The following is a 26,714-nucleotide window of genomic DNA, read 5'->3' as shown; positions in this document are numbered from 1 at the left end:
TCCTTTAGGACCGGTGTTATATGGTCCCGGCGGCCACTCCCAGTCACCAGTCTAGCTGCCGCATTCTGGATTAGTGGTAGTTTCCAAGTCACCTTCAAAGGTAGCCCCATGCAGAGTAGTCCAAGTGATATTCACACTGAACGATTTGGAATATTATATTTAGCAGATTTTAAATATAGGTTTACCATTTCAACTTTCTTCAGGAAGGCAAGGAGGATTCGAAGCTGATATGGATGCTACCTAACCATTTGCTCAAAGGTGACATGGTTTCCCAGCATTACCTCAGCAAGCCCCACCTGCTTCTCCTGAGTCAGACAGCTCTGAATTGTTATGTCAATTTTGAAGGTGAGGAACTGCGGCAGAGCAGTTACTCATGTAATGTCAGCCAATGAATCAACAGCCATCCCACTGCAGCCAAGCCCAGCAGAAGGGAGGGGAGAGAGGAAAAGACACAATCTGAAGGACATACATGGTTGTGAGCTTCAGCAGACAACAAACCAAGCAGATCCACCAAGCGCTACCAAGTTCAGGACTTTTGCTGAGTGGAATAGAAGCACAGAACTGTAGAGCTGGAAGGGACCCCGAGGGTCATCTAGCTCAACCCCCTGCAATGCAGGAATATGCAGCTGGCCTGTATGGGGATTGAAACCACAACCTTGGCGTTATCAGCACCATGCGCTAACCAACTGAGCTAACTAGATTATGTATAGAGTCATGCAGGGCTGATGTTCTACATACACAGTGATGAGTATGCACATGTTATGATAGAGGATGATGGTGCAAGGGCATTGAGGATCACTGTTGCGTGTATGAACATGTCCATATATAAACATACTGAGTGGAAAAACTCTCTCTCGAATACAGTGGTACCTCAAGTTAAGAACTTAATTCGTTCCGGAGGTCCGTTCTTAACCTGAAACTGTTCTTAACCTGAAGCATCACTTTAGCTAATGGGGCCTCCCGCTGCCACTGCGCCGCCACTGCAAGCAAAGTTCTTAACCTGAGGTAATATTTCTGGGTTAGCGGAGTCTGTAATCTGAAGTGTATGTAACCTGAAGTCAGACTCCGCTAACCCAGAAATATGTAACCCGAGGTACCACCGTATATATATAATTTGTGGGAATCACCTAAGAAGCCTTAATAGTGGAGGCAGCGGCAGAGCTAGCTGCTCCAGCACCCGGAACAGCACACATGCACCCGGGGGTGGGGTGATCCATCCATGGGGCAGTGCAATTTGCCCAGGGGGTAGGGTGATACATCCACAGGGGTGATTGGCGTGTTGGCGATCCACCCGGGGGCCGATTGGTGCACCGGTGACCCTCTCGGGGGGCCAATATGCACATCAGTGACACGCCCAGGGGGGCCAATTGGCGCGTTGGCGATCCTCCCGGTGGGGATTTTGTCACCCCTCCCCGGGATGACACCCGGGGTGGACTGCCCCCACCGCACCCCCCTTCCTATGCCCCTGAGTGGAAGCCCCTGCAAGGACTTCCTTGCATATGCAACAGGGCTTTCCCCCTTCTCATCCCCCTGTGTGCCCCCCACACTCCCCACAGTTGGTTTTGGAGGGACCCCCAGAACAGCACATAGGGGAAGGAGAAATCTTTGGAAGCTGAAATGCTTGCGCAGGTGGGACATTTGTCATAGCGCAAAGTTGAATTCCACCCAATATGTTTGAATATCTATTCAATTAAACCAAATCATTTTTGGTTTGCCAGGTTGGGCTAAGAGCTTTCCGTCTTCAGAAGCTCCAAAGGTCCAGGAAATTACAGCTACTAAGGGCCACACCCTTAACAGTCACATTATTTATGCCCTATTGATATGGGATTGTATCCTATCCTGTGCTTTCAGTACACCGGGAAAGCTAAGCAAAACCCTATGTGGGAGATGTAGGGTGGAATCCTACCATATTGCATTAAGCAAGGTTTTGGATTAGATCAGGGCTTCTAAAACTATCTGATGTGGTGTACCAGAAAAATCCAAGCCTCATCCTGCAATATGCCAAGGACTGGCACCATATTTGTGCCATATTATTATTGCATTTGCACAGATATACATAAAGATATATATCTCCAGATACACACATGGATGTATCACTAGAATAATAATACTATAAGCCCTGGGTGGGTTTTTTCCCCAGGAGTGGGCACATTGGTGCCTTCTTCAAGGGATGATAAAGGTAGCCCAACAACATCTGTAGGGTCACATATCCCATATATTTCACACACACACACACACACACCCCTCTGGTGTATCCAGTTAAAAAGGAGGATTCCATACTCTCCAACATTTCTCCAAAGAAAACAGGGATGGCCTATTCAATAACAAACAAACAAACAATTGCCTGCCCATCTGATTAGGTTGCCCCAACCACTCTGGGCAACTTCCAACTTATATGAAAACATAATAAAACATTAAACAACAACAAAACTAACCCTATATAGTTAGTTATCTCCTTGGCTCGGGAGTTGCCTGACTCCATACCCTCCAACATTTCTCTAATGAAAATAGGGACCTCCTAAGAAAAAGCGGGACATTCTGGGATCAAATCAGAAACCAGGGCAGCTTCTGTAAATTTGGGGCTGTCCCTGGAAAACAGGGACACTTGGAGGGCCAGGGGTTCTGTAGTTGGTAACGAGAAAGGCCTTTATTCCAGCCAGAATAAATGCTAAACTAGCCCGGTATGACTTAGAACAACCCAGCTCCCTCTGAACAAGGGACTTCTTAGCCACAATACCGCAGCAGCTGGTAGAAAGAAATCACTCCCCTACATACTAAACAAAGTGTTGCAACCACAATACATACCTCCACATGTGGCGGGGATGTCCTAAAATACAACTGTTCACATCAATCATACAAGATATATACAAAATAACTAAGCAAATATTAGAAGTCACCCCAGAACTGGCCCTACTAAATATCTTCCAAGACAATAATGCCCACTCCCATCATAGACTCATAGAATCATAGAGTTGGAAGAGACCACAAGAGCCATCAAGTCCAACCCTCTGCCAAGCAGGAAACACCATCAGAGCACTCCTGACATATGGTTGTCAAGCCTCTGCTTAAAGACCTCCAAAGAAGGAGACTCCACCACACTCCTTGGCAGCAAATTCCACTGTCGAACAGCTCTTACTGTCAGGAAGTTCTTCCTAATGTTTCTTCCTAAGTTCTTCCTAAGTTCTTCCTAATCACAAAGAGCTCATAACCCACCTACTCTCAGCAGCTAGAAACATCATAGCTAGACGCTGGAGAGACCTGTCAGAAGTAAGCATGGACCAATGGTATCAAATAGTAGGGGAAACAGCCTTATTAGAAAAACTAACCAACAAACTGAAACTGACACAGGGACAAATAGAAGACGCCTTCTCCCCGGTATGGCTCCCCTTTATCACATACACAGCCCAACACGACAACAGCAAGAACCCACCAAGAGCATACGAATCAATCTGGCTAACCTGATCCAAAAACACCCACTCACCCCACTCACACATGAAAACAAATTTTACTACCGCCAATCAAAGACAACCAACCACACCCGAGGCCACCCCCAAACCTCTCTCACCTCCAAAGAAATGCAAGCAAATAGTTAAAGAACCCACACAAGTGACACTGACCCAAAACCCCACACATACACTAAGTATTGCCACCCAGCCCCACCCCACTCACCATTCCCCCCCTCCACCTCTTTCCCCCTTTTCTTCCTGATGTAACACTAATGTCTCACAGCAAATGAAACTGATCTGTAGAAAACACAGCTTGAAAAAAGAGACATTGCACATACTTTTGAAAACTAAGAAATCTTTAATAAAAATATTTTTTTTTAAAGTGTTCAACAACACCAGCTGAAATACCACAATACCTTCCAACAGAAAGTTTGAAATATTTGAAAGTACTAAGCTGTCAGTGGCACTTGTAGGTATGTGACAACATGACGCTTTGACGGCTCCTGTCCTCCCACTCTGGCTTCGGACTCAAAACCCAGCAGGCTTCAGTGTGACCCCCACCGAGGGACAGCCCAGCAGCAAGAAGGGATTACACGGCTCCTGTCCGAGACAAGGGTTTAATTAGATGTAATTCAAGCCCTAATGAGGTTAATTGCAGCATGCCAGCATCACCAATTAGCTCAGAACTGCCAGCCCCTCGCATCCAGCTGTGACAGTACCTGCAATTAGCAGTACACCATCTTCGCCCCTGCAACTCAGTTTGTGGCAGGAATGTAAGAGGTTGGAGTGGTATTTTCCAATAATTAAGCAGGGTTCAAAAAGGAGAGAAATGATGGCAAAGTGGAAAGTGAAAAGCTAAAGGAAACGGGATATATATATAGCTGCTGAAATGTGGAGAACTGAATTGATGAATGAAAAAATGGGAAATGGAGAGAGACAAAATTGACAGATCCATTCCTAGCTGAGAGGCAACCCTCCACCATATCCAAACACACACACACACACACACACACACCCAGCAACACAGATCTGGGGCATTAGGATCACACTGTTACTCTCAGATGAGTTTCTATACGGTTGCAGTTTTTTATCTTCTTAAGCCGCCACTGTCATTCCTTTCTCCATTCTGTCACTGTTGGAGTAAAATAGTTTCTGAAGGTAGAGTCTATTATCTGCAAACAGTGTTAAGAAAGAGCCCTTTTTAGAAATGCAGTTTGGCATTCTTAATTACTGTCTTTATTGATTTCAACATTTCCGCAGGCAACAGGGGGGGAAAGTGTGAGTACAAATGTGGGACAAGAATCAAAAATGTAGGAAGACAGCTGTAGAAAAGAAAATTAAATTTGCCCAGTTCTCATTCAGCTCCTACTAATATCAAGAAATAACAGTAAGCCTAGTGAAAGAGTAATTCATACCTGTGTCCTCACTTAAGGCAGATAGCTCCTTGTGTGCATGGATTAGAAAGTTATTGTAACGAGTAGAGTAGCAGTAGAATTTTAAATTTTAAATAAGGTCCCATAGCCATAGAACCCCAAGGAGAACCCTAAAAATGCAGCCCAGATGGATCGTCTCACTTCTTATATACAGTGGTACCTCTAGTTGTGCACACGATCTGTTCCGGGGTGCAGTTTGCACACCGAAAAGTCTGCAACTAGAGTGGTGTTTCTGCGCAAGCACAGAGCGTGATAGAGTGCTCCTGCGCATGTGCTCCTGCGCAGAACACTTCTGCATGTGCGTGCATGGCGAAACCTGGAAGTATACACTTCTGGGTTTGCCACATTTGCAACCTGAAAATCTGCAACATGAAGCGAACGTAACAAGAGGTATGACTGTACTAATCCTATACAAACAACCCTAGAACTTTAAAGCCTTGTTATCGCCTCATTGGGACGCAGGTGGCGCTGTGGGTTAAACCACAGAGCCTAGGACTTGCCAATCAGGAGGTCAGCAGTTCGAATCCACGCGACAGAGTGAGCTCCCGTTGCTCGGTCCCTGCTCCTGCCCACCTAGCAGTTCGAAAGCACGTCAAAGTGCAAGTAGATAAATAGGTACCGCTCTGGTGGGAAGGTAAACGGTGTTTCCGTGTGCTGCTCTGGTTCCCCAGAAGCGGCTTAGTCATGCTGGCCACATGACCCAGAAGCTGTACGCCGGCTCACTTGGCCAATAAAGCGAGATGAGCGCCGCAACCCCAGAGTCGGCCACGACTGGACCTAATGGTCAGGGGTCCCTTTACCTTTACCTTTATCGCCTCATTTACTAGTCAGAGCAAAGAGGATCTGATCTGTTAATTACCCTAGCACTCTGGCAATTGAAGTCATCCCTCCTGTTGAGAAAAAAGTCCCAGACCTGTGCTTCCCCCTCCATTGCACCACTGGTTATAACAGCACAAGAAAGTGTGTGTGCATTGAAAGCAAAACTGTAAGTCCCCCCTCCTTGTACAACAAAGCTCCAAAGTGAACTTCTAGTAATGAAACAAAGGCTGTTCTACAACCTTCTCACCACTGAAATGATTTCATAACCTCCAACATTTCTCAGATGGAAACAGTGTTGTCTTATTCCATCATCATCCTTAATACCCTGCCCATCTGACTGGGTTTCCCCAGCCACTCTGGGTGGCTTCCAACATACAGTGGTATGTTGGTTTTCAAGCGTCTCGGAAGTCGAATGTTTCGGAACCTGAATGCTAAAAACCCGGAAGTAATTGCTTCCGTTTTCGAATGCACCTCGGAAGTCAAACGGTCTTTGCACCTTCATTGTCGAACGTTTCAGAAGCCGAACGGTCTTCTGGAACAGATTACGTCTGACAACCGAGGTACCACTGTATATAAAAACATAATAAGACATTAAATATTAAAGAACTTCCCTGTACAGGACTGCCTTCAGATATCTTCTAAAGGATGTACAGTTACTTCTCTCCTTGGCTTGGGGGTGTTTGACATAACTCCATACCCTCCAGCATTTCTCCAATGAAAACAGGGACATCCTAAGGAAAAACAGGACATTCCAGGATCACATCAGAAACTGGGACAGCTCTTGTAAATCCGGGACTGTCTCTGAAAAATAGGGACACTTGGAGACTCTGGAATTCAACTGGTTGGCTCTGTGTCAGGAATGGGGAACCTCCAGATCTTGCAAGACTTCCACTCCCATATTCCTAAGCATTGTCCATACCAGCTGCAAAATCATACATGCATGCTTTCTTGCATGGTCTCCCTGCTGCTTACTGAGAGGTACAGGGGAAGGGGGGAGGTGGTGGCAAAGTCAGCATGGTGGAAATGCGCTGGCAGAAACACTGGATGCGCTCCACCAGTGCATTCTAGAGCAAAGACCAGCTATCCTGTATTTCACTGTGAAGCAAGGGGGAAACTCTTCTTATTTCCACTTCAGTCTGAGTAGGTGAAGCACTTCTAAGTCGCTTGTCTTCCTACAGGTTTTCCAAAGAGAAAACTGTAAAAACTTGTGTGAATTTTAATAAAAAGCAAGCTGCTCTATTTGGTCATTTCAGAGTACTTTCCCCATACATCCTCAAGGGATGCGAGTTTCTATTCTCAGGCTCAGGGAAAGATATTACCTTTGATACTGGCATAACCGCAGTGATAGGATTTTTGAGAAGCTGATAGAGGATAAACTTTGCAGAAGTAAACTGAACCCGGGCAGCGAGAAGGAGCTGCACACAAACCAGAACAGCGTCTAAATCCTCTTTGGGGTTATTGATCAGTTTAATAATGTGTCAAATATTTCTTTCATATGGACCGAAATGAACCCACCCTGCTAAGCACAACCACTCACATTCATCCTCGCATTAGATCTACAGAGAAAGCTCATCATCTATTATCATCTTGATTAAATAACGTTGTGCTGAGGATCCTCTCCACTTTCTGCAGATTCATGGACCTGTTTTGCCTGTTTGGTGAGGAGACAGTTTTGAGCATCTCTTCTGATCAAGGCAAACTGAATTTAGGCAAATTGCAATAAAAATATTGGGGGAGGGGAGCAGGATTATGAGAGATTTTGAATTGTCCTGGATATTTTACTAAGGAACTTACGTTTCGTCACCCATTGACTTGCCCTGATTCTTCAGCATGGACAGGCTATGGATTCAAATACCTGAGTTCTCAAGCTCTGACAATGCGTTTAGAGGTTATATATTTAAATTAAGTAGTGAATAAATTTTGTTAAATAAAATAAACATGATCATAAAGTTATGTAACAAGGCAAGGTATCGGGGGTGGGGGTGTAAGTGTGTGCTAGGGATGGGCAAATCTGTCAATTTTAGTTTCTCTTAGTTTCTGGTTTTTCCAGTCTTATATTTGATGCTCCACATTTCCACATCAGTTGGCCATTTTTTAAAAGAAGTCTTAATGAAAATCCATGAGCATGTTAGTGCAAATTTATCCTCATATATATGTATGCAAAGCCACTTTTCCTGATATCATGCATGTTTGTATATTACTTTCACTAATATGCAAAACCTTTTGCACATTTTACCTTACTATATGCATTTTAAAAAAAAACATTGCTTGGCTGGAGAGAGAACTGCACTGCAAAATTCAGAGAAGTGTGAATTTTGAAGTATGGCTGTGCTTTGGGTTCACGTAGTGTTCTGGAAAATGAGTATTAGATAGGTTCTCCTTTAAATACAAACTGGACTGCATCCCAAGCATATATATTTTTGCTAAAGAATAGGGAGCAGTGAAGAAACATGAAGTAGAAAGGGAACAAGAATCTATGACAATGAAACAATGTGGGGGTGAGTTGCTCCAGTTGATAGTTTGGGACAAAACCTTATTTCAACAGTAACAAAAATAGATCTGAATTTTTTTTATTTAAAAAAAAAAAAACTACCAGCAGCATTTTCTCTCATGCTTTTTCATTCCCTTTATTCCTTTCACTCAGTTTTGCAATAGGGAGCTTGGTCGTTTCTGTAGCTGGCAGATGATCAAATAGGCTCTGTACAATACCTCATGCAGAAAGAAAATTACATGGGCCTAGTATACTTCTCCATTAAACTTTACAAGCAAGAAAGGGCTGAACTGCTGAGCATATCAAATGAATAGAATTCACGGGACAGTAAAGATGTCATTTGCCATTTCCAGTTGCGAAAACCAGGTTTCTGCCTTCCCATATCAGCCCTCTAGTGGCTGATTCATACAATGATAAGGGGGGGGGAAGCATGCATTGGAACCATGCATGCGCTAGTAATGTTGCTGGCTGGGCACCCTCTGTCATGATCAAAGGGAAACAGCTGTCACTCACATCTGTGTAGTTGCTACTCAGCATATGGATTCTGGCATATTAGCAGAGACAATGCAGAGATGACAAGAGGGGATGTAACATAGTGGCAATGTAGAGACTTAAGGGCACTGTTTTTTGGGCAGGATTCAGCAAATTCAGGTTGCACAATGAAAGCTGATTTGGAGCTTCCACAAACAAATCTTCGTGAATGCACATTAACTAGATTGTGTCTCGCTCACAAGATCCATATCATGAGTGGGCAATATAAAAGGTCCTGTGTACAATTTACAAATCCCTTTGCTTAAAAGGGTGTGCTCTCCGGGTATTTCTGTAATTTGACCTTTGTGGCGAGAAGCACCAAGTATCAGCCTAGGCTCGTTGGCCAACTAGACACTTTCTTAGATAGAGATAGCTTGGTCACCAAGACTCATGTGTTGATAACCTCATAACTGGACTACTGCATTGCACCCTTTATTGGGTTTCCCTTGGGATTGGTCCAGAAGCTGTAGATGGAGCAGAATGCTATGGCCTTCCTCTACTCTACTCAAATGCTACTCTACTCAAATGCTATGGCCTTCCTCTACTCAAAGTACTGTATCTTATCAAAAGGCAATTACCCCAAAACGGGCATTTTCCACCATTGCCCCTGTCCTATGAAATGCCCTTCCCTCTGCCGTATGCGATACAAACATTGGTTGTTCCAGAAATCTTTCAGATACTGTTGTGTACTAAGCTTGGATCCTAGAACAATAGGCAAGTAGGATCCTAGAATGCAACAACTGATTGGCTTGCAGGAAAAGACCAATCAGGCTCCAAGAGGAAGTTAATCAGCCTATTAGGCTGGTGGGATTGTAGAATGCAACAACTGATTGGCCTGCAGGAAAAAACCAATCAGGCTCCAGGAGGGAAGCAGAATCAGCCAATCAGACGGGACTCGTTGTGTAAATAATGTATATAAAAGCCTGAGGTTTGGGGGGCAATTCAATCACTGTTTTACAAGCTGCAATAAAGAGCATGAAATCACTACAGGACTCTGAGTATATTTCAGATACATATCTTTTTGCTCAGGCTTTCCCTGACCCATAAGATTGGATCCTGATCTTATTTGTTTGAATTCTCTGTTTTTATTTGGTTTAATATGCTTTTGTGATGCAGTTTTGCTTTGATGGTAGTGCTTATTGTTTTTCTCTTGTACGCTGCTTGGATTAAAAAAAAAATCAGGTCATTTATAAATGCACACATGAACAGCACATACTCAGTCTGCCCCTGTCCAAACTCCAGCTGCCTGCCTTCTAGCCAGTCCATGATCTCATTGTTGCCCTTGTAGAACTCAGCAGGGAAGAGAATGGGACTACACTAGAATTAGTTGCCTCTGCCTCTCATTGGCTGTTACACCACCTCTCATTGGCTTGGGATCAATCTACTGTTTGGGTTTTCTGCCTTCCACCCCACCAGTCCCAATGGGCACCACTGTACACACACAAACACACAGTCACAACAAATGCTGTTAAGTTCTACTGCCATTGCACCTGCAACAGATTCAACAGCAAAGATTGCTAAATATCCCTTCCCTCTGGTCTTCTCCCCTCCCTGTTCCCCCTCCCCAATATCTTTGACACACACACCCCGAAAGCATGTCAGTGTTTCTCAACCTCTGCACCCTATTTAAAACAAGGCAAACCAATGCAATAATTGGTGTTGTTCTTGATTTCTCTCTCACGCATCCTCACAACCTTTGCTTTCAGCCTCCCTCCACGACACTGCGATGACTGCACTAATGCTAACATTTAATGAAGTCGATTAAGTGGGGAGATAGTCATTCTTGGTGTGTGTTTGCTTTGATTCACGGATTCCATTGCTTAACTGTTATTATTCCAGCTGATATGCATGCATTTCCATGATTCTGACCTTTCAGACCTCCATTTCTACTGTTTATAACCTTTTTCTCAGTATCGGAACACATTATTCTGACTGATCTGAAATTTGAAGTTATTATCTATTTATTTATTTATTGCTTGCAAGCCTCGCTCTGGTCTTCCTGGCACGGATTTATTTTTTTATTTTTTACCCTCATTGAATTCATACCTCAGTGAAGAAAATGGGGGACTAGCTGACAGATTCAGAACTGTGTTGAGTGCAATATAACTAAAATGACTCAAAAGCAGATCCTTCTCGAAACCAGCAGTTTGACTTCAAGCAGGGACATTCCCTATTGCACATGCAATGTGAAATACATGACAAATTACTTGAAGAGAAAGCCCATTATTTAAAACATCCAATCCTGCTGTTCATTTGGTATCTTATAAATTGGCATAAAGGTGCCAAATTTAGAAGACGCTTCTGATGAAAACAACATGAGGAAACCGTAATCCTGAGAACTACCGTAGAACCACCACAGTAGTTCTGACTGCCTATATCAGGTTCCCATGGGGGCTGGACCTTTAGGATCCACAGGCTTCAGACCAAAGGGTGGAGCTTAAGAAGGACAGGCTGGAAGAAGAGATTCATAATGGTTCAGTTAACAAGTTGCTCACTCAAACCTATTTGTGGTATTTCAGCCACTGGCCTGCCTGGACCTCATGAGTAGTGACTACCTGATTTAAACAGGTCAGAACACTGCAGTGGACTGTGGTAGTCCCATAGTCCCTCACACCTTGTTAGACACAATAATGGTGAGGAGAGATGGGTGGAGAGAGGGAAAAACTCATCCTTTTGACCTCTCCTGTCCTTGCTGATCATGAACCATCATTGCTGATTTTAAAAAACAGGGCTTTTTTCAGCCAGAACTCACAGGAATTCAGTTCAGGCACCTCTTAGGTGGGAACCATTGCCATAATAAGAGAACAAGGGAGGCATTCAAGGTGAGTTCCAGCACCTCTTTTTCTAGAAAGATGGCACTGGATAGAAGGGAAGGGGAAAATGTGTTTGGGGGGGTGGGAGTACCTGTCTAAGTCCTTGGCTTAGCTAAATAATTTTTTTCCCAAGGTTTCCTAGCTTTCCACAAGAAATCCCAGGAGAATTCTGAGTCAATCCAAGTACAGCCAAGGAAGACTCACCTATCTCTGGTCTATTATTATTATTATTATTATTATTATTATTATTATTATTATTAACACCCTTTGTAGATCTCAGGGCAGTTCACAACATAAAATTACAGTAAAATAAAACAAAAATAATCACTCAATTCATCCCATTGTTTTTAGTTTCAACACACATAGCATACACTGGACTGAAACCATCACACTTTTGCAAGAGAAGGGAATAAGAAATGGGTAAATGTGTCACTCAGCTATGCCTATATCACATTAGGACACGTGTCAGGGGATTTTGCAGGGGCTTGACTGCATGCAAGGGCACTCCTTAGAGCAGAGCTTTCCAAACTTTTCAAGTTGGTAAGATACTTTTTAGACATGCATCATTTTGCAACACAGTGGCGCTGTGGGTTAAACCACCGAGCCTAGGACTTGCCGATCAGAAGGTCGGCGGTTCGAATCCCCACGATGGGGTGAGCTCCCGTTGCTCGGTCCCTGCTCCTGCCAACCTAGCAGTTCAAAAGCATGTCAAAGTGCAAGTAGATAAATAGGTACCGCTCTGGTGGGAAGGTAATCAACGTTTCCGTGTGCTGCTCTGGTTCGCCAGAAGCGGCTTAGTCATGCTGGCCACATGACCCGGAAGCTGTACGCCGGCTCCCTCGGCCAATAAAGCGAGATGAGCACCGCAACCCCAGAGTTGGCCACGACTGGACCTAATGGTCAGGGGTCCCTTTACCTTTTTAACTCAGTTTTACTAGCAAACTGGAGGTTAAACTAACCCCTTATAAGAGATATGGACACATATCACATGACACACCTTCCCACTGCAAACAACACACTAATGTGTCACGACACACAGTTTGGAAAGCTCTGCCTTAAGAGAAACCAGGGAGGTCCTCTCTTCAGGTCACAGGAGTTTCTATATCTCTGCTGTTATCAGAAGGAAACAACTACAACAGACGTTCTTTAAATAATCTGGCCCAGATCCAGATGAAGTTAGTCATGACTAGTTCTCATTAAATATTGTGGATCTAAGCTGATTGTTCCACTGGTTTTAATGGCACACGCTCATAACTGACTTTATCAGGACTGAGTATTTTAACATTGGGGCTCATTGTTTAATGTCAGTGAGCACATATTTGTACACTGCTAGAAGTCTTGCGTCCTTCTGCTGATCTCCCTTTGCTGCTGTTCCTACTGAAGCCCTAAAGTGGTGCTCTAGTAACAGACCAACTATGTGAGGGAACCCTATAATATGTTTGAAATTATTGTGATAAACAATAATAAAAATAAAAATAAAAATTATTTATATCCGCCCTCCCCAGTCGAAGCTGGGCTCAGAGCGGCTAACAACAGTAAAAGTAACACAGTTTACATAAAATCACAATCAATTAATAGAAATACATTTTAAAATCATTCTAAAATCAATTCACAATCAAATTAATGGCAACCATTGGGCTAGAGTTCTATGAGGATTACCAAAGGAGGGGGTCAGACTGTGCCTCGGCCAAAGGCCAAGTGGAACAGCTCTGTCTTGTAGGCCCTGCAGAAAGATGTCAAGTCCCGCAGGGCCCTAGTCTCTATAATCACCATTAATAAATATTGACAACACAGTCCTATGCATTTGAATATATGGGTGAAATGCATTATACTGTGTGTTTTAGACTATGATTCCAATGACACTTGCTTCAATTCAATAGGGCTTCTAGTAGTTATTATTAGGCTTACATTCTTGTGCTCCACGTGCCACTTCCATATCAATGTGCACAGGATTGCAGCCAATTTTACTGTTCTTATTTCAAGTAGAATGCATGCAGACTAGAGGGCATTTGAGGAAACTCACATTTAGAAGAAGAGAAAACAACTACTGGTATTTTTCTGAGCTCAATACTCTGGTTTCTCTTCAGATCATATAAATCTTTTGCCTTTTACCAATTTCACAAAAATCAGCTCAATCAACGTCAGCAAATACAGTTTGCTGATGATTTCCAGCCCTTTTGGTGAAGCAATATAAGGAATTAACATCAAAAAGGATTGTACAATTACCGCCTAACATCTTATGTCAGTTTCATCTCAGATCACATGCCATGCACTTTGCTGGAGTCTGTTAGGAAAATGACGAATCAAAAGCCTTATTAGCACACACTAAACGGTAAAACTGAATAGAAATGATGCCTATTGTATTCATTCTAAATTTAGCACTAAAGTTTTAAGAGAAGTGCAATTCAGTACAGCACAATCAACTTAAAGTATGGCCGGCTCCTCATCATAGAAATGTAGAGCTGGACGGAACCCTGAGGATCATGTTGGATAAAAGTTCATGGAAACACTGGAACAGATCTAGCCTGCTATTGCTGACAGTACCTCTGGTACAAAACATCTGGAGTGTACCATGTTGGCTCCTTACAGCTTCCATTCAAATGTTTGTTTGTTTGTTCTTCCCATTGGGGTTTCATCCCTGATACAAACCTGGTGTGTTCATGGGATCATATTCTAGGTGACGAAGTTCTTCTTTCCATTTATTTGACATGAGCAACTGCAGCAAATCAGATGTGCCCAAGACATTTTGGCCCCTGAGGCAAACCACAAAACGACATCCCCTTCCTTGCCAGGGAGGATGAGGTGAATGAAGATCTATATCAGGAACAAGCGTGACTGGGGAAACCCAGCCAGATGAGCGGGGTATAAATAAATTATTATTATTATTATTATTATTATTATTAGATCTACATCGGGTTCTGCTGCCCTGTTGATCCTGCCACCTGAGGCGTTTGCCTCACCTTGCCTCATGAGTGGGCCGGTTCTGGATGAGGCCCATAGTTTGATTTACTTGAAATGTTTCATCATAAGGTGCATCCCCATCAGCACAGCATGACTTCCAAAGAATCAGACCAAAGCAAATGGACAGATGTCTTCACTTGAGAGTAGATTAAAAATCTTTTCAGCATTACACTTACTTTACAAATGGACTTGTGCATTCGCTGGACAAACAAACCTGGTGACCAGTGACGGAACAACAAGGGACCATTCCTATCAGGCACATAACCAGCAAATAAGCGTTCAACATGTGAGGGTGCCTGGCTTATCCCTGCTTAACCCACAACATTTGCCACATGAGTTGCTTATGGGAACCCCCATAGGAGCACAAGCTTAGGTACACACACAAAAAAAAAATACCCTTCACTCTACAGAAAGTAACTCTCAACTTTCCTTTCAGCGAACATTATTTCCCTTCAGCAGTCAAGAAACTTCTTTCCTCTGTTCCACTCTCAAAGCATCTCAAGCATCAAGTTAATTCTCAGTGTAATCTCTTTCAAGAGGTCTCTGGTATTATCTGCTAATGCCCCCCCTTCTCTTTCTTAGTGAGTCATAGGCTTGATGATCCAAATCAGTTTGCAGCAGAAAGCCATTTGCTGTATTTACTATAGGTAATTTGCCAAATGCTTTTATGCTGTTTTATCAACACGGTACATCCATTGTTTAGCCCTCTCAATAAAGAGGTCTTTTTTTTTCAAGCCAAAATGTCATAATGCTTTGAGTACATGCATCTCAACCAAACAATTTCTCTTAACATTTTATAGTCTTTGGTTCAGTCATGTACCTTTCATTTCAGTTCTACACTCAAGTATTCCTCAAACACAGGCAAGCAAAAAGGAAAAAAAATGAATTTTTATTCTTTGTCTGCCTTGATTCCACTGAGAACATCTTATGTGACATTACAGTCTTTTACTGTCCTCATTTCATTATACGGAGCCCTTCAAATCTCCTTCTTAAGTTAGAAGCAGTAACTCCTTCTCAAATAAATCTAACCATGCCAGCATTTTGCATCTTCTTGACTCCAGTGAAATAATTGAAGTTGTGCTGTTTCTCTTGACTAGTCCCATTTAAAGTCTGGGTTTTATACAGTATAGGGTTGTCAGACACGGAACGTTGGAAACAGAGAATCAAAAGGGCACAATGATTACGTATTAAAACAAGCACATTTATTGATCAAGGCACATGTGCTCCTGGTTGTTTTCTACGACACTGTTTGTTGAACAGAGGTTTGTTCTCAAGGGAGCACTACAGAAACCCATTTTTAGTATGTAAGCCTAATCGCTACCATCATTGTTTTGACTTTCAAAGACTAAGGTTGAAATTTAGGGTGCAATTCAATGAATGAATCCCATCAGCAGAAGCCATGCGAGTGGACTTCCGCTTGCACATCAGGGCTTCCTCCCCTCTCCTGCCCCAGCACCTTCTGTGCACACACAAAGTTGTCAGGAGAACCCCCCAGAACAGCATATGGGGAGGTGAGGAGGTATTGTTATTTTTGGCAAGCCAAAATGCTTCCCCTGCCAGAGCAATCACCTTAACATAGGTAAAGGTAAATGGACCCATGACCATTAGGTCCAGTCGTGACCGACTCTGGGGTTGCAGCGCTCATCTCGCTTTACTTGCCGAGGGAGCCGGCGTACAGCTTCTGGGTCATGTGGCCAGCATGACTAAGCTGCTTCTGGCGAACCAGAGCAGCACACGGAAACGCCGTTTACCTTCCCGCTGGAGTGGTTCCTATTTATCTACTTGCACTTTGGCGTGCTTTCAAACTGCTAGGTTGGCAGGAGCAGGGACCGAACAACGGGAGCTCACCCCGTCGTGGGGATTTGAACCACCGACCTTCTGATCAGCAAGTCCTAGGCTCTGTGGTTTAACCCACAGCGCCACCTGCATCCCTTCACCTTAGCATATTGGCTCTCAAACCTCTTTCTCTGGGCCACACTTTCAGAATAAGAATTTGCTCACACCACACCAAGTTTATTCCACAAATTAAAAATAAATGATACTACACTGTACTACACTGGAAGGTTTAAATGTTTCATTCATTGTCCTTGAATCTTCCAGCCACACATGCCATACTCTCCTGCCACACCAGTGTAGCACACTACCTTTGAAAACCACAGCCTTAGCGAGATGTTGCGTTCCTTCCATACTTTTAAAAAATACAAATCATCTCCATCCATAAAATGAGGAAACCAACCTGCCACTTTTCCGTGTATTTCCATAGGGTTATATATGGGAGAGAAACAATCAAACCAGGTAACTAGGAGCTCTAAAGTTTATATAGTGCCTACAGTAAGTAGTTTCATTAAAGTACTGTTGTTTCTAAGCAATCCTATACACTGCGTAAACCCCACTGATCTCAGTGAGATTATTCTGAGTAAAATGTGTATGGGATTGCACTGAAAACTATGCAACCTGATATCACTAGATACAACAAAAACCCAACATTTTGATTGAATTGGGTCAGATTCAACTAATCCTCTGGTCCATCAGAAGCCAGCACCAGGGCTCTCGTGAGTGCAATAGGGCTTCTCCCCTCGCCCCCTCCTCCTCCAGCATGCCCCTACCTCACCCAAAAAACAGAGAGGAGGGGAAAGGGGACTGCTTCCGCCTGGGAAGCAGAAACGCTTGCACTCCTAGAATGATCAGAAAAAACATGATTTTGAATTCCTCCTGTTGTGATTTCTCCTTATTCCGCACTAAACAATAGGTCGCTTTTCAAGCACTTTGAAGCTCCACTGATTTCAATTAGATTTAAGCATGTGTTCAACAGCTGAAATCTATGGTATGGTAAAGAGTTTACCTTTGGTTTGATTATGTGTCTACAATGATTTTACCAACAAAAATGTAAAAGGGGCAAAGTGTTCTCCTCTAAAATGTTAGGGCCAAGCCACATAACCTTTTTTTACTTGACAATGACTTAGATGAGTACTGATTTTGATTGCTGGTACATTCACCATGTAGAGAAGTATATATTTATTCCTTCATTACATTTATATCCCACCTTTCTTCTGAGGAGCTTGAGGTGGCCGACAGACTTCTCCTTCTCCCCATTTTATCCTCACAACAACCCCATGAGGTAGGTTAGGTTGAGAGTGAGTCAGCAGCTCAGGGTCACCCAGTGAGCTTTACAGTTGAGGGGGGATTTGAACCCTGGTCTCCCAGGTTCTGTAACCACTATACTAGACTTGCCATTCTAGTATCTAGAAAATATCTGTCTAGAAAGATCCTAACATGCCCTCATTTTAGAGGGTAAAAATAGGGGGAGGGGATGGCAGCGGGATGGAAAAAGCAGCGGAAACAGCTCCAAAAGCTTAAACTCTCTCTTTTTTTGTTCCCCCAAAAAGCCCAACAATTTTGGTGGTTTCCTTTTTTAAAAAAAGCTCAAACAATTTGGGGTGTTGGGAATTTTATTTTTTGAAATATGGCAAGCCTACACTAGACCACCCTGGCTGTTCCCTTCAAAATCACCCTAAAGAACCAATAAGGAGGGGGAAATGTTACTAATGACAAAAAGTTGGGAGCTGGATCTATGAAGGTGATGATAGAATCATAGCATTGGAAGGGACCCCAAGGATCATCTAGTCCAACCCCCTCCATGAAGGAATATGCATCCGTCCAAGACAGGCATTAAACTTGCAACCTTGGCATTATCAGCACCACGCTCTAACCAATAGACTCAATCCATCACAAAGTCAATCTCTGCATCCTTAAGAAATCATTTGACTTGGTCATTATTTCAAGCATGTAAGGGAAGTCACGGGAGGGGAATATTGCATTCTGAAACACTGTATAGTAGAAATTAATCCAGTAATACTTACAGCCGATCATCATCATAGCAACAGCAAAGATCTTCTCTCCATCCGTGGTTGGTGCAATGTTCCCAAATCCAACACTGGTGAGACTAGTCATTGTAAAGTATAATGATGAGATATAAACAGAATCCTTGCTTGGCCCTCCTTCCCATTTTCCACTTCCTGACCTGTTAAACTGATACGGTGATCCTATGGATTCGCCCAGCTGGTAGAGCCAACTTTCGTTCCGTATTGTGTTTTTATCCTCATTGATAACTTCGTAGTCCCCGATACTGTACCAAATGCAGGCCAGCCAGTGGGCTGCAAGACCAAAGACGCACACCAGCAGAACCAAGACAGCTGCTCCATACTCAATATAGTGGTCCAGTTTCCGAGCCACGCGACCAAGCCGGAGCAGCCTGACTACTTTAAGGGAGCTGAATAAACTGCTGATGCCCTAGAAGAAGGAAGCAAAACACAACAAGCTTATTAGCATTCAGCATTAAATTATTTCATGTCTTTTGTCAACCATAACCTTGAGCTTTAGACGTCCAAGGTGAAGCCTGGGCAGACCAAAGACATGGCATTCTATAAATACAGTGTGTTCTATAAACAGGCAGAAGGATGGAGACTGGGGGTTGTATCCCATGTAGAGCTAAGTTAAAGTCACCTAGTGGTATACTTGTTACACTGGGGGAATGTTGTTGCACAAGGGAAAACAGAAATACATTGTTGAAGAGTGCCGTGCAACAGATTGCACAGCAAGAATCAGCTACCGTGCAAGGGAAAACACACATGCATTTTCAAAGATTGCTGTGCAACATGACCCAGTTGTTGCACATACAAACTTTCATTGGGGAACTTCCGTTTAGCATAAGGGCTCTTGGCGATTGTGAAAGGACAAAGTTGGATATGGCTTCATGGACCCAGTTGAAAGAAGGTTGTGCTGAAATCCATTAATCAGCCTTGATCTAAGTAGGACTTATGAATTAATACTGTCTCTGGATTGCGGCACAGGTATTATGCAAATGGTAAAAAAATGGCTTCATAATTTTAAAAACATACATGTCATCACCAGATTGCTGCAAATTCAAGACCTCGGATTACCTACCTGCTCATGGTTTTCCTGCATTAGGTTACCCTGGGTACCTCCTGGTTATGAGATTATCCCAAGAAACAGATGGGACATGGCATAGAAACCTCCTCCCTCTGGCATTTTCTTTTCCTAGTCACTCTTTAAATGTTTATACATTCCATTGGTTTGCCATTACAAAACATCCTCAGTTTCCAACCCTTTGAGGTACACATATTTTTTTTCACACTTAAATTGGCTAACGCCTATGCTCTGAAAGTATGGCATTTCTTGTAATCCCCATTAAAAACAAGAAATTAATTAAGAGCTGTGCAGACGTTGCAATTTGACTGCTCCTCTGATTCTTCTCCACCTTGCTCCAAAATGTGATGCACCTCTGGGAAACAAACAACACCCTAACTCTAATTAAAACATTAAAGCAAGATTAACAAAAACATCACACTAATTATACAACTAGGATCAGCAATACCAACAGACACTTGAGCAAAATCCCTTTCAGTCTTTTCCATTAAGCCCCTTCTTATTCACACAAGGTGGGGTCTGACAAGCAACAACAGAAAAGGTGAGTGTTCAGGGGTTTGTTTGTTTTTTAAAAAAGGTATCTTTCTGGAGCTATTTATATTTTAAAATCTGTGTACCACAATAAGATCCCCACTCATGGTGACATACAGCGTATACAACACAATCCAATGCCTTAAGAAATACATACACCAAAGCATCAGAAATATTTTGGCTACTCATGATTTGAGTGGGACCACGTCTGTCATACCACAGTGCTAGTCCTGCACTGAGCACATTTTTCTGCAAAGGACCACATATGCAAGAATAGCTTGTCTCTAGCAAGCAGGGCCTGGTCAATTAGCAAGGAGGAAGGCTCACCAGAGAATACTGGGTTGCTGCTGTTTTAGCAATATCCCCATGTAACTCAGCTTTCAGGCAATGCGCAAGCTCTCCTATTTCAGAGAACCTTCCATCCAGCAGCATAAAAAGAGAGCAAAAGTTCAGATGTACATATAGGAGCACACCAGGATTCAAGTGATTGAAACTGAAGAGTTGGAAAAAAAAACCCATGCACTGTTGAGAATGAGCTTTCAGCAATTTACAGGTGGCATTTGCACAGCTGATAACAGTCATTTTGCAAGCGTTTTGTATTTGCAAAGAAGGTACTGGAGACAGTTGTAGAGGCTGAGAAATGGAAGCACTCAAGCTGGATCTTTCTTCAAAGCTTTGCCTAGTGCAGTGAAGAATTTTAATTCCCAGGCACACTTTCTGAACACCAGAGGCAGCATTACTTTTAAGGCTAAAACAGAAAAGCTTGAGAGGAAATAGTGGTTAAAGTGGTCTCCTGTGGGTGATGGGCAATCTTTTTACCCATGAACATGCTGAGATGTGGGCTGTTTTGGAAGAATGGCAGATCAAGATGGCGGAATACATAGAGTTGGCAAAGTTGACAGGGAAGATCCGGAATCAGCGCGACGAACTGTTTCAAAAGGACTGGAGCAAATTTACATTTTTTATGAAAGAACGTTGCAAACATCTGAAAATGTTTGTAGGTTTGAGTTGAAATGTTTTGTAATGTGAATATAAGAAACTGATTTACATATAATGAGGTGAAATATAAAAAGAAGATAGAAGGTAAAAAAGTGGTTATAGAAATGCTAATAACTTAGTAAAGATGTTCGGAAGTTAGAAAGAGGGAGGGAAGGAGGTTGATGCTCAGTTAGAGCAATGTTTTAGGTTATAGAATTATCTAATAGAATGTGATTATGTTAAATATGGAAAACTTAATAAAAATTATTATAAAAGAGAGAGAGAGAGAGAGATGTGGGCTGTTTTACAATTCTTAACATACTTCGATCTTGCCCATGTAACTACTTTCCAGGCATTTTTTCTATTGCATGGGATAGATTGTGCACTGTGATTCGTACCTAATGTTTCTCTGTATTTTGAAAGGTCAACCAGCAGCTCCAGTCTTGGCTGTTGCTGATGAAATGTTTTGGCATGACTCTTACCTCTTTAAAGCAGGGGCTGGGAACCTGTGACCCTCTGGATAATCATAGAGTTCTGGAGTTGGAAGGGACCCCAAGGGCCATCTAGTCCAACCCCCTGTAACGCAGGAATCATGGCTAAAGAATCCCTGACAGGTGGCCATCCAACCTCTGTTTAAAAACCTCCAATGAAGGAGAATCCATCGCCTTCCAAGGGAGTCTATTCCACTGGTAAACAGCTCTCACTGTCAGAAAGTTCTTCCTGATGTTTAGTTGGAATTTCATTTCTTGTAATTTGAATCTAAATAATAATAATAATAATGTGTTTTGGCCCTACCCTCCGGAGCAGCAGAAAACAAGCTTGTTCCCTCCTCCATGTGGCAGCCCTTGAGATATTTGAAGTTGGCTATCATATCTCCTCTCAGTCACCTCTTCCCCAGGCTAAACATACCTAACTATCTCAACTGTTCCTTATAAGGCTTGGTTTCCAGACCCTTGATCATCTTGGTCACTCCCCTCTGCACATGTTATTGTGCCAAATTTGGTGGTGTCATCTTCAGAGATGTTCCAAATTGCACAGTTTGGGACATTTTGGTCCACCATCTTGATTCAAAATGGCATCCAATGGTATCTAAACTTACTACCTTTCTAGTAGAAAAGGGATTTAAACAAACAAAACAACAACAACAACAACACAACCTTGGATCAAGTCTGAATATTGGATAGGTGTAGCTGGAGGGTCTTAATAGGTATTCTGATTACTGGCAAGGTTTGAGTAATAGTTTGTTATAAGAGAACAAAAAATATCAGAGCAAATCTCAAAGCAAGAAACATATGCCTTGTAGGAGACATGTTTCTCCCTTCAAATTGCTTATATTTAAAGTGTCCCGTGTTAATGAATATTTTTGGAAATAAATTATTGCTTAATTCTGGTCATCAGGCATTTATGGAAAAGTTTGTTCAGTCATGCTTAAATATCATTTGCGCCAACATTTTTGTTTAGGCTTGCTTAATGCAGTGGAAAATCTCATTTCTTTTGCCCATTAATATATGTTTTTCATATTAACATATGTTTCTGGGAAAACAGAAATACTGCTGTTTCGTTTTTAATTCATGAATTTGTAATAATTACATTTCTTCCATTGTTGTTTTTCTTTCATGAAAAACACATATGCAGCTTTTCCTGAATGCTTAAACAAACCATTAAACCTCTGGGGTCTTGGTTAATTGAGCACAAAGTGGGGGGGGGGGGCAAAGAGTCAGTAAAGCAAAGTAATTTGTAGATATTTAGAAAAATGGCCTACAACCGTGCAGTCCTTTGTGCTTTACTAGTGTTAACTATGAAGCAAATAAAAATGTGCATTAAACATGAAGCAACTTTCCGAACTGCAGAGATAATGCTCAGCTTTTATTTTAGCTTCCCATTTTAAATTCTTGGCTCTACTCCTGAAATCACCTACTTCCCATTATGCGAGTCCCATTGGTGAAATAACCGCATTCTGGATGTCAGCCAAGCATGTGAATACAGAAAGAAGCATGTGCCTTAATGCTAAAAGAAAATAAAGAGTGAATATCCTTACAAACACATAGGAATCAGAATTACTCCAGGCATCATCCAAATAACCCAGTTCTATCTGCACTTCTCTTGGGGAGAAGTCTCTCCTGTCACTTGCTAGGTGATCCTTTTAGCTCCTGGAGACACCAAGATTGAATCTGGGATCTCATGCATTCTAAGAATGTACTCCATCCACCAATATTGGGCTAAAGCTTCCCCCAACAGTAGCCCAGGGCAGTAGAAAGGGGATATTTGCCAACTGAGAGGTGATTCTCTGCAAAGCCATCTACTGCCATGGCTCTCACTTCCAGACCAAGAACTCCCAGCTTGGCTTCAAGGAGCAGCCGGTACAGAAGAGGTATAGATACATGGCTAAGTGCAAGCTAAGGTATTGATCCAACAAGCAGCACACACCCTGCGCTTTCCTTCTGAAGTCGCAGGGGTCCCAGGACAGGGCAAGCCAATGCATACCCTCCAACATTTCGCCAATGAAAATAGGGACAACCTACGGGACATTCCAGGATCAAATCAGAAACCGGGATGGCTTCTCTAAATCAGGGAAATCCCTAGAAAATAGGGACACTTGGAGGGTCTGCAAATGGGCCTTCCTTTGAATGGACTGAGTCTGCAAGGTTTGCTCATGCTGATGTATTTATGTCCTTGCAGACGGAGGCAGTGTCTGTGCCAACTTACTATCTGACTTACTCCCATGAACCTCCCCACTGATAGGTGGAGGTGCCAGGGGGCAACTCCACAGCAAGAGGTATCTGACTCCTCTGCCAACCTGCTTGACCATCATCCCACCCCCCGATTCTGTTCTCCATTTCCTAGACCAGTAGTTTTCAACCAGTGTGCTGTGGCACCCTGGGGTGCCTTGAGGGCAACACTGGCCTCTGTCCTTCTTTCCTTCCCTCCCTCCTCTGATGCCCTCTTGCCTTTCAAAGTCTTCCAGGGTTATTTGCTGCAGCAGCCCTGGCTACTAGCTCCCCAGGAGAATGGTGCCTCTGGGGCTGGCCAGGGGGTGCTGGTTGCCAGGAGCTGAAGCAGCCTCAGAGCAAGCAAGCAAGCGGGCGAGGGAGTCTAGCCAGCCACTCCACCATCCCTTGCTGTTGGGAATGAACAGACAAGTGGGAGACTCGGCAGGCAGGCAGCCCAGTGCTGCACTGGCCTTTCTTGTGCTTCCTATGTGCAAGGTGTGCCTGAGAGCTGAGTGCCCGGTGCTGAAGGGGAGCCAGTCCACCCTGCAGGCCCAGCAGCGCCCACTGCTGCCTCCCAAGGTAAGGTACTGACCTAATGTTCACCTTTGGCCAGTCTCCATTGGGCCACCAAGGCTGGGTGCACCCTCTTCCCAGGCCCCTGTGTGAGGAGACACCTTTTTGGGGGCCAGGTGGGGCAGCTCAGAGACCAGGGGTGGTGGCTGCAGCTGCCTAGAGGACTCCCAAGGAGAGAGAAGAAGAGAGGAGGCTGAGGAAACACTCCACAAAGAAGGGTGTTCAAAAAAGGGTGAGAGGCTGCCAGCTCTGCAGGCAAGGGGTAGCATAACTGGGCTCCTGAGCCCCACAGGGATGCTGCAGAAAGAATGCACTTGGCCAAGGGAGCCATGGACTCAGAAACGTTTAAAACCTCTGCCCTAGACTACTGACCTCGCTGCTCTCAGACACTTCTTGGTGTCCCAATTTCACCTTCCCCACGTTCCTCAGGGTCACCCAGTTCCAACTCCCTGAGCTCCTCCAATTCCTCCTCAGGATTCAACCTTTCCTTCCATTATGGTTCCATGGGGCTCATGACGTCTACAGAGCCAAATGGAACCACTGTCATGCTACTGATGGTCAAAGCCAACTATAAATACTGGTGATCCTTTGGCAGCCAAATTGAATGCCAATGGAGTTATAGCAGTGATTATGAATGGTCAACAGTCAAAAAATAAAATAGCCCAGGTTTACCTTTGTGCTGCTCAGTTTTTGCTATTTGTTTGGAATGAAGGAATAGGTTCTCTTATCAAAGTGACAGATGGCATGAAATGAAGAGGGATCACAAAGACTTTAGGATTCTGATAGAGCAGAGACAGGGGCTAAAACAATATGAAATTCACTAAAGGCAAATGTCAGACACACCATCATGCAGAAAAGAAAGAAGGAGGCAAAGATTTAAAAATGGATGAGCACAAGTGCTACTTTTGAAAAGCAGTGCATTCCTACTGGAAATTATAGCAGAAAACCCAAGTTGAAGGAATCCGTTCCGGAAGTCCGATTGACTTCCAAAACGTTCAAAAATCAAAGCACCTGCTCCTGCAGCCAGTCAGAAGTCGCAAAAGCCCCGTTGAACGTTCGGCTTCCAAAAATAGTTCACAAACCGGAACAGTCACTTCCGGGTTTGCGACGTTCAGGAGCCAAAACGTTTGGGAACTAAGCTGTTCACCTTCCAGGGTACAATTGTATTTCTAAAATCCCATGCAGAGTTAGTTCCATTGAGCAATGTAGGACTTAGTCTGAGTAAACATGAATTGGACTGTGCTGTAAGAGTACATTTACGGTGTGCTGCTTCTGCGTAAGACTCAGGCATCATTAGCAAAACTGGTATATGAAAAGCCGGGAAAGTAATTATCTTTTTTCTCTTTAATTTTCAGCTATTGTTCTGTTCTAACAATATAAGAAGAGACCTGCTGGATTAGGTCAATGGCCCATCTGGTCCACTGTTCTCACAGTGCCTGTGAAAAACTCACAAACAGGACTTGAGGGCAACAGCACTCTCCTCACTTTGGATTCTCAGTATTCTGACAGTGGAGGTAAATTGCAGACCCTCCAAGTGTCTCTGTTTTCCAGGGACGTCCCTGATTTGGAGAAGCCACCTGGTTTCTGATTTGATCCTGGAATGTCCCACTTTTCCTTAGGATGTCCCTAGTTTCATTGAAGAAATGTTGGAGGGTATGGAGTTATCCAACCCCAAAGCTGTCTGAAAACAATTCTGTATAGGGAAGTTTTTCAAATGTTTTATTATGTTTTTATATATGTTGGAAGCTGCCCAGAGTGGCTGGGGCAACCCAGTAAGATGTGTGGGGTATAAATAGTAAAATTATCGATATGGAATGGGACGGCCTTGTTTTCTTTGGAGAAATGTTGGAGGGTATGAAATTGAAGCCATCATGGCTGGTGGGAATCATATCCAATTTCCCCATCTCGCCACACACAAACAGACTAGGAATGGAGGAACTGGAAGGGAGAGAAGGACCAGCCGCTCACCACACTAAACTAATGAAATTTAAAAGCCTTTCCTCGCTCCTCATCCCATTCACTACTTTTCTCCTCTGACTCTGAAAAATTGGTGAGATACCTCATCACCACCACCACCAGTTCACCTTCTGCAAATCCGGGGAGCCATTTCCCAATAGCCCTAGTCTGAATAAATAAAAACACTTGGGATTTGAACTTTTACTTATGCTGACCTAAGCAAGACGCTAAAAGCTTTGGACGGCACACTGGGTGGTGAGTGGAGGTGCTAGAAGTTTGAAAAAGGTTGTTGCTGGGGTTTTTTGAAACTCTGAGTGACTCATGAGAAGGCAAGAGTTCACCCTGTATCTTTCCAGTTTTGAAGAAGACTATTTGTACGCTCACTGTAGCAAATGAAATATAGACAAGAATACCAGCAATACAATCGCTGAGGGCACAAAATACCAAATAGCCTGTAGGGTGAATAACACGGAGCCCATATGATGAGCCATAAAACTCCTAGGGTGTGACCTTGGGAAAGTCAC

General features: G+C 43.3%; 1 protein-coding gene across 5 annotated transcripts in view; it reads right to left on the bottom strand.

Moving 5' to 3' along the window:
- The window catches only part of KCNH1 (potassium voltage-gated channel subfamily H member 1), a 218,021-nt gene that overhangs the window by 135,522 nt on the left and 55,785 nt on the right, over positions 1 to 26,714 (bottom strand). For all 5 annotated transcript variants that reach the window (XM_083733198.1, XM_083733194.1, XM_083733196.1 and 2 more), the window contains exon 7: positions 18,355 to 18,784. In XM_083733198.1, coding sequence (XP_083589324.1) covers positions 18,355 to 18,784 — 430 coding nt within the window. The remainder of the gene's footprint in view (positions 1 to 18,354; positions 18,785 to 26,714) is intronic.

This window comes from Podarcis gaigeae (assembly GCF_964106915.1).
Source record: "Podarcis gaigeae genome assembly, chromosome: 3".
Lineage (NCBI taxonomy): Eukaryota > Metazoa > Chordata > Lepidosauria > Squamata > Lacertidae > Podarcis > Podarcis gaigeae.
The sequence above is the reverse complement of the archived record's forward strand: the minus strand, read 5'-3'. Positions and strand labels throughout refer to the sequence as shown.